Source organism: Cyprinus carpio, chromosome B23, assembly GCF_018340385.1.
Source record: "Cyprinus carpio isolate SPL01 chromosome B23, ASM1834038v1, whole genome shotgun sequence".
NCBI classification, from domain to species: domain Eukaryota; kingdom Metazoa; phylum Chordata; class Actinopteri; order Cypriniformes; family Cyprinidae; genus Cyprinus; species Cyprinus carpio.
In genome coordinates this window covers 26,570,325-26,579,904 of record NC_056619.1, presented here as the reverse complement: position 1 = coordinate 26,579,904, position 9,580 = coordinate 26,570,325, and the positions used below count along the sequence as shown (strand labels likewise).

The following is a 9,580-nucleotide window of genomic DNA, read 5'->3' as shown; positions in this document are numbered from 1 at the left end:
CCCGAAGGCACCCTCTAAGGCGGCTCAGGGCAAAGCATACTGCTAGGGAAGTCGTGGCCTAGTGGTTAGAGAGTTTGAGTTTGAAATGTGTTAGTGTGTTATGAGTAAGCCAGGTTAAAGAGATCTTTAATCTAGATTTAAATTGACAGAGTGTGTCTGCCTTCTGGGTATTATCAAATTGTTTTTGATAAAAAAAAAGTTTTGAGACCGCAGCGGATGTGAAGGAATAAAATGTAACAAGAGCTCATTCAAATACTGAGGTGCTAAACCATTCAGGGCTTTATAAGTAATAAGCAAGATTTTATAATCTATACAATGTTTAATAGGTAGCCAGTGCAGTGTTGACAGAACTGGGCTAATATGTCATACTTCCTGGTTCTAGTAAGAACTCTAGCTGCTGCATTTTGGACCAGCTGGATTTTGTTTATTAAGAGTGCAGAACAATCACCCAATAAAGCATTATAATAATCTAACCTTGAGGTCATAAACACATGGATTAACATTTCTGCATTTGACATTAAGAGCATAGGTCTTAATTTAGATATATTTTTGAGATGGAAAAATGCAGTTTTACAAATGCTAGAAATGTGGCTTTCTAATGAAAGATTGCTATCAAATAGCATACCTAGGTTTCTAACTGATGAAGAAGTCATTTGTAGAATGTGAAGAATTTGTAATTAGAGTTACGAGTGCGAGTATGAGCCAGTCATCGAGAGGATGCACACCCTCCATTCCCTCAAGGGAACAAGGGCTGCCTCTGCAACTTTGGGGTACCCGAAGGGAAGGACCTTTTACTGATATGCCCAAATCGCAGGAAAGCGGCACGCGGGAGGATCGAGACATAAAAGTACACGTCCTTCAGGTCGATCACTACAAACTAATCTTGGGAATGGATGCACTCAAAAATTAGTTTCTGCATCAACATCTTGAACGGCACCTTGTGAAGAGCACGATTCAAATCTCATAGATCCAAGATTGGTTGTGACTCACCGCTTTTCATGGGCACAATGAAGTAAGGGCTGTAAAACCCCAACCTCATATCGGCTGAAGGAACCGGCTCTATCGTGTCCTTCGCCAGCAGGTCTGCGATTTCCGCCCACCAGACAGAGGCATCGACAGCCTTGATTGAAGTGAACCGGATGACCCTGAACTTGGGGGGACGCCGGGCAAACTGAATCGCATAGCCAAGTCTAATGGTCCGCAGGAGCCACCAAGACGGAGTGGGGAGCGCAAACCAGGCTCCTTGAGACCGTGCCAATGGAAACAACAGAGCCACCAATGTACCTGTGGTGGGGCAGCATGGTGGAACACAGGGACCCAGCCTGGGGCCTGTGATGGTCTGGCCTGTGACGGCAGAGGGTGGAGTCTGAGTGTGAAGCGTAACACTCACCTGATTCCTCCTTGTGCGGGAGAAAACACAGGGGCCCGGCTTGAGGCTTGTGACAGCTCGGTGTGTGATGGCATAAAGCGGGGACTCGAGTGTTACAACCCTTCCCTGGTTCCACGAATGGGCAGGGGGGGTGCTCTTGGGCAACCCACTTCTGCTCACTGGTGAGAGCGTAGGAGGGAAGTGGTCCCATGATGCAAAGTTTACAACTATCCTCCTCTTGAGACCAGAGACTGAGGAAACTGTGCTTTTACTGAAGTTTTGGGTACAAAAACAGAACGAAACAAAAGATTCTCCACCTGGCCCTCCTCCGGGGGAGGGAGTGGTGCGGTTACCATCTCCCGATGTGCAGTCGCCTCCATCTCCATGTCGCCCCTCTCAGGGCCTCTTGCACTTGCACTCAACCGCTGGGTTTAGCAGGGGCCTGGACGGGCTGGGTGTCCTGCCTGCGACCGGCTTCACGACACTGCCTGGTGGAAGGCAGTTACCTTCGTCGCTCGGAGGGCGAGGTCCATAGCAGCACGCAGTTCGTGTAGAACCGCCAGGTCATAACCACCTTCGTACAGGTACCTCAGGGCTTTGGCCTGATGGCAATGCAATAACGCCATGGCATGGAGGGCTGAAGCCGCCTTCTCACAAGCTCTGTAAGTACTGCCAGTTAAACCTTATGAATATTTGCAGGCCCATGAGCAGAGATACGGGTCTCCCGCAGGAGGTAGCGGCTGTTGGACACAGTTGCATGGCCACAGACCACTCCACCGAGGGAATGCCCACGTACCCCAAAGCGGACCCACCATCGAGGGTGGTGAGGGTGGAGGAGCTACAAGATTTGTTCGGGCAGTAAAAGGTGCCTTTCATGATCTTCTGAGCTCCTCATGCACCTCCAGGAAGATTGGCAACGGAGGGGGGCGCGACCCCTACCGAGAAATCATTCATCCAGCCTTGAATGATCGGGACACGGTGGACGATTCCACATGAGCCCAACATTCTCGGTGGCCCAGGAAAGCATAGCCATCATCTCTGGGTCTGGCTTGGACAATGCTACCAAACCTGAAGGAGGCATTGCATCCAGGTCGTCATTCCCGGAGAGAGAGAGAGAGAGAGAGAGAGAGAGAGAGAGCCCTCAAATGCAGCAATTGACATGGTCGTCAGAAGGAGTCAGAAGAAGTCTTGCAGAGGGCCCAGCACGTTCCGTCGGAAACTCCACTGGCTGTGGAGTGTTTGAGGTGTGAGGAACTCCCTCTGGGGAAGCTGTCACTGTGATCCTCAAATAATCTCTGACTCCACCGGATGCAGCGCTGCCTCGAGTGCCGGGACAAATGCCGGATCGCAGCAGAGGCCATTATTTGACATAGCGGAGTCTTTTATGCAGCTCTAAGATGGTCATGTAACCACAATAAGAACACGCACCATCCACAAGTAGTCAGTAGTCCGGACTGCTGAGCGAATCACTGGTACAAGCCTCCCCACTCTCCAAGAACTGTACTCATCCAGAGTGAGCAAAAGGGCTGGCAAAATCACTTTGGACCCCTCACATCCAGCCCACTCCCTCTTTGAACTGTTGCCGTCTTGTTGACACTACAGGCAATCCATCTCATGAACACTTGACAATAAACGTGGAACACACAACACTATATACATTTATTTAACACACATATTTATTTACATTTCAAATTTGCACATAACATTCCTGTACATACAAAATTGTCTATTTTGTATATTGTGTTTTTGCTGTTTTCTTTGCCCTGATAAACTCCTTGACTGAACTGGCAGGGTGTTTTGGGTCATTGTCCTGATGCAATATAAAGCGCTTCCTGATGAGTCTGGTGGCATTTTCTTGAATATTGGTAGCCATGATGGTTTTGAAACCTTCCAAATTCATTCTGCTACTGCCATTATATATTAAATCATCATTAAAGCTGAGAGGGCCTGTTCTAGATGCATGCCCATGCCCTGACACCACCTCCACCAAGCTTTACGGATGAGATTGTATGCTTAGGGTCATTTGCAGTTCCCTTTTTCTACACACTTTTGCTTTCCAATCACTTAGATAAAGGATAATCTTTGTCTTACCTGTATATAAAACTCTGTTCCAAAATCTAATCTTGCCTTTCTATTTTTGGCGCTGATCAGAGGTTTGCATCTTGCTGTGTAGCTTCTGTAATACTGTGTCAAATTCTCCTGCGGACTGTAGATTGTCGGAGCATCACTCCAGCTTTCTGAGGGTGTTGGTGAGTTTACAGACACTATTTTAGGGTTCATTTTGACAGCTTTTATTATTTGTGTGTCATCAACTACTGTTGTTTTTCTCAGCCGATCAAGTTGTTGTTGGCTGCTGATGTCCCCAATGGTTTTCAAACTCTTGATTTCTCCATGCCCTTTGTTTTTTTAATTGACTTCCTCTTTTCTTTTAGCATCCAAATTGCTTGCTTTTCTTTCAGAGTCGGCTTCCTCGTCTTCATCCTGGTTTGTGTGTGTCATCATCGAATGCAAGACATAGAATGCAGAAGCAATGGATATAACTGATAAGACACATTCCCTGCTTTTATTATCTGAAGAATTAAATCATAAGGAGAACAAACTAAAAAATAGAAAACCTTCATACAACTTAAAAAATACTTATTCTCAAACAATAAACGGAGATGAAACTCTAAAATTGCTTATCTTCTTAGCTGGTAAAAAATCTTTGTGTTGAATCACTCAATAATAAAATGTGACATTCTGTAATTTTGTCTCATATTCATCTTTTAATCATATTTACAGATTTCTTGACTCCACAGCAAACAGAACAATTTTGTCTCAACTTCTAAAAACAGTTTTATTAGAAAAATATTTATTTATAAAATGTTTCTATAAAATTGTTTATATATATATATATATATATATATATATATATATATATATATATATATATATATATATATATATATATATATAAAATATATATACATTTTAGTATTTTATTGTTATCTAAAATAAAATCTGAACTATATAATCTATAATAAAATATCTATTTTCTTGTCTTTTTCCTGAACCAAGTTTTAAACACCAGTGCGTCCAACACATCTGAAACACTCATTATCCAAATCAGCATTTAAGATGCAAATTAAGTTCCTTTCTAATAAAGGAAGGTCACAGCACATTTTTACAGTTTCCTGTGGCATGTTTTGGTACTTTCTTCCCTACGGATTACGTCAACCTCATCAGCGAGGCGCGAGAACACCATCTGGAAATGTGAGCGTGATCTAGAGGAAGAACACGTCTCGATGCCCACATGTCCTGAGGATCTCACTTTCAATTAAATCTGCCCACAAAAGAGCTGTGATTGTCTCACAGAGTAAATTAAACATCTATATTAAACATCTATATTATATTAAAACGTCTATATTAAACATCTGTATAATCAAAACTCATATCTGTGTCTGGCAACGAGCTCAGTTTACAAAAGAGCTCGATTTGAGCCCTCCGGTCTGTCTGTCTGTGGTCAGACACAAATAGATGTTTATAGGGGCTCCGTTATGTTCATTAAAACACACAGCGTCTGTCTGACAACCCCCGCATGTCGGGATGCTCGTTTAAATGTCGTCTGTGTGATCGAGGAGATCCAGACCAACTTCAGTTCATGATCTCCTGCTGTTCTCTGTGCTTCACTAACTGAGCGCTTCGGGTCGATCACAGGTAAGAACCAATCACCTGATGTTAACCAGGATTTCTGCAGGCTTTATGGCTTTCTGATCAACTTGAGGAAATTTAAGGAATAAATTGAACACAACTGTCTTGTTGAATAAATAATCTCTCCATTGATGTATGGTTTGTTAGGAAGACAATATTTGTCTGAGATACAACTATTTGAAAATCTGGAATCTGAGGATGTAAAAAAAATCAAAATATTGAGAAAATCATCTTTAAAGTTGTTCAAATGAAGTTCTTAGCAATACAAATTACTAATCAGAAATGAAGTTGATATATTTATGGTAGAAAATATACAAAATATCTTCATGGAACATGATCTTTATTTAATATCCTAATGATTTTTGGCATGTATAATTTTGACCCATACAATGTATTGTTGGCTGTTGCTACAAATATACCTGTGCTACTTATGACTGCTTCTGTGCTCCAGGGACACATTTTTTTGTTTTTGTTTTAAGCATAAATTCACTTAATTTTGATCAGTTTCTCAGAAAACAAGACTTCGTATATTCGTTTGGCATCTCCAGTAAATGTATCTTGATTAAAGAATGTTTGCACTGGAAAACAATACAAAAATACTGAGGAAGATCATAATTTTTTGAAGTGCATGCAACATTTATTATTTATTAAGACCTTCTGCTCTGATTTATGAGCTTCTTAAGGCCTTAATTTGTGAAAGTGTCAATTAAGACTTTTTAAGACCCACAGAAACCCTGAAGATACGTCATTAATTGCTTTTATTGTTTTTTTTTTTACAGTGACTTTAAAGATGAAGATTGCTTTGCTGGTTTTGGTGCTTCTGGCGTTTGGACACTCACTGCCTGTAAGTGTATTTGGCAATTTTAGTTTCTTCCAGAAAATGATCTGCTAAATGAAGTGCAGTTTAAAGTCTAATTCACTAACCTGAATGTGTTTGAATTAAATATGAAGTTTTGAAGTAGAAAAACTGAAGTAGTACATACTTGTCTCCTTTGTTATATTATTAGTATTTGAGCAGTAATTCAGAACATGATGCTAAATAAACTGTCACTGTTTTTGTCATGATACAAACAGATGCAGCGGAGGAGAGTAACGAGATCAGAGAGTTCAGAAGACGATGGGGTATGAAACACACACCCACACACACCCACACACACACACACACACACTCAATTATATACACTCACACACACACACTTTTTGTGAAAAGTGGGGACATCCCATAGGCGTAATGGTTTTTATACTGTACAAACTGTATATTCTATCGCCCTACACCAACCCTACACCTAAACCTAACCCTTACAGGAAACTTTGTGCTACTTCAGATTTTCAATACACTCCATTCTGTGTGATATCTATGTGTTTTGAAAAGTGGGGACATGGAGTAATGTCCTGAAAAGTCACCTTCTCCTTGTAATACCTGTGTTATACCCTTGTCATTATACAAATGTGTGTCCTGATTTGTCACAAAAACACGCACACACTCACACTCACACACACACACACACACACACACTCACACACACACACACACACACAAACTCTCAATTAAGTGTGGCCTTAAGGAAGTTGCGGCCTATTGGTTAGAGAGTTTGAGTCCTAACCCTAAGGTTGTGGGTTCGAGTCTCGGGCCGGCAATACCACGACTGAGGTGTCCTTGAGCAAGACACCGAACCCCCAACTGCTCCCCGGGCACACAGCATAAATGATACCCACTGCTCCGGGTGTGTGTTCACGGTGTGTGTGTGTGTGTGTGTGTGTGTGTGTGTGTGTGTGTGTGTGCACTTTGGATGGGTTAAATGCAGAGTACCAATTCAGAGTATGGTTCTGTATATCATGTCACTCACTTAATTACATAAACACTCACTCACACACACACACTCATTTATTCAGATACATAAACACTCAACACAATCTCTCTCTCTCTCTCTCTCTCTCTCTCTCTCTCTCTCTCACACACACACACTAATTCATTCAGTTACATAAACACGAAAAACAATCTCTCTCTCACACACACAAACACAAACACAAACAAACTCATGCACACATATGCAAAAACATACTCAAACACACACACACACACACACACACACACACACACATGCACACATACACAAACATACACACACTAGTTTGACTATATTACTGAGAACTCACTGTTTCCATATTATGATATATGATATGACGGAAAAATACCTATAACACAAAGCCTCATACAAACCCCTCGACATTATTAGATTTATCTCAAAATATGATTTGCCTTTCAAACAGAGGCCGAAATAGAGAAGCTGTTCAACAGGTTTCACTTCATCAGCTTCTTTATCAGAAACAACATCTGAGTTTCTAGTGCCTTTCAGAGCGACTGCGAGGAACACGGCAGTGAAGAGAAGAAAGCAGAGAAAGAAGAGGAAGGAGGACATGGAGACGAGGAAGAAGATGAGGAAGAAGAGAGCGAGGATGGAGAACAAAAGGAAGGAGGAGATGAGGAGGATGAAGATGGCAGTGAGGAAGGAGACAGTGATGAAAGTGCCGGAGCTGATGAAGAGAGTGAAGATGAGGAGAACAACGGAGAGGAAGAACAACCGTCTGGGAAGATTTCCTTGGATCTGACAGACGTCAGTCGATCACGTGATCATTTCCTACTGGAGTATTTTCATCTGACCGTATGTGACGTGTGTTTATTTGCACAGACAGTCAGATGAACATAACTGAAGTATTAATGCTATAATAGTATAATAATACCTCAGTTTAAAAACAAATCCCTCTCTCCCACAGGATGTGATATCATGATGGGCGGAGCTCTCGCCGGAGCACATCATGAACACTGTGAAGATGATCATGATCGCCGATCCCGGAGTCAGAGAAGAAAATTAAAGCAAATTCATATTTAACTTACATGCAAATGAAGATTTAAGAAATAATTCATTCTCGCATCGTCAGTCTAAAGGAACCTAATGAATCAGATCAGAACACAAAACCACATTAACGTGGAAATAAGCAAAATGTCAAGTGTAAATAAATTTTGCATGCTATTTTAAAATGTTATTATAGTTTATTATTTTTAAAAGTTACATTCGAACATTTTAATTTAGTTTTATTTACCTAAGTTTGGTTTCTCAGTATATTCTGATTAAATTTTATGCCATTTTAACATTTTAAGGGCTGCTAAATATACAGATGTTGTTTTTTAAATGCATAAAACTTATTTTCCTAATTCAATGATTTGAATACAATATTACATATATAAAATCCCAATAAGTAGGCCTATATTATATATCAATAATATGTCAATTCATGTAAATCCTAGGAACCGGCATTACCAGAGCTGGATTCTGGTTTTAATGTTACATAAGTGTATATAATCCTCAATATTTCTATGTTATTGTTTTGAAAAACATCATTAATAAAGGTAAACACGTGAAGTAAACGTCTCACCTCAGAAACCGTCCCGTCTTTTTGTCTATTTTGAAAAAAAAAAAAAAAGCTATATTTAAGCATCTTATTGTAGTTTGTCGAACATCCTTGTATGTGACAGCCATCTAGTGGCTTTCTAAACACATAAGAACATCTTCTAAATTAAATGTCTGTCAATCCGTCAATGCGCCAGACTTCTGATTCATTAACAGTTATGTAAATAGCTAGAATAATAATAAAGTACAGTAAACTATTTGAGCTACAAACCACTACAACAGAAAAGAGGAAAGAAAAGTGTTGAGTAGACAGAGTCAAACCAAAAATATATTGTTTATATATTTTATATTGTTTCAATAGTGGGTACAGGACACTATAGTTTATTTATGCAAATGAGGATAGTAAAATAAAGTAAACTGTGACTTATTATACCCAAAAAAAATTCATACAGTGGACTTCCAGTAAAATTGGTAAAAAATTTGGGATCAAAAATTATCCAGACACTTTGACCTGAGCATGTTTTGCTGAAGTGTTTTTTTGTTTAATTCCTAATGCTACCTTTTACACCACAGACTGAACAAAATTCAGAAAAATATCATCTAATTATCGTTATCCATAAACTCCCAGAAAATATCCATATATTATTATTATTTTTTTTTTGTCAATATCGCACACCCCTAGTTCAACAGCTGTCAGCTGTTAAGTATAAGTACACAATTGGATAATACCAATTTAGGTCAACCAATTACCAAACAATGCTTTTGTGCTGGTATATTAAGGACTGTGAAGTTTTGGTATTCTTCATATTCTGTGTGATGCTCAGTTCACACTGATAGAAATTAATCTTTTTCCAATATGTTTTAATAGATTTTTACCATTTTTAGGCATTTTTACCTTTATAAAGTCATTTTTCCTAAAAGTTATATTTTGAGTCAAATTCTTACATTTAATCAGTGAATTAGCATAATAATACATTTGGGCTGTTACCAAGCAAATTAATCTTTTTTAATTAAAATCGTTAATATTTAATTAGCAGGTGGCAGCAAGTCACTGTTAATAAGTGAGTCACATTGCAATTGAACCGAATCATTTAAACGATTGATTCATTCA

General features: G+C 39.7%; 1 protein-coding gene across 1 annotated transcript; it reads left to right on the top strand.

Moving 5' to 3' along the window:
- The first annotated feature begins 4,813 nt into the window (after positions 1–4,813).
- LOC122141955 (acidic leucine-rich nuclear phosphoprotein 32 family member B-like) lies at positions 4,814–8,115 on the top strand. The gene is made up of 5 exons (XM_042750893.1): positions 4,814–5,065; positions 5,839–5,903; positions 6,134–6,181; positions 7,417–7,674; positions 7,835–8,115. Exons 2-5 carry the CDS (start codon positions 5,850–5,852, stop codon positions 7,847–7,849), a joined length of 375 nt encoding a protein of 124 aa, XP_042606827.1. The 5' UTR covers positions 4,814–5,065; positions 5,839–5,849; the 3' UTR covers positions 7,850–8,115.
- The last annotated feature ends 1,465 nt before the right edge of the window (positions 8,116–9,580 follow it).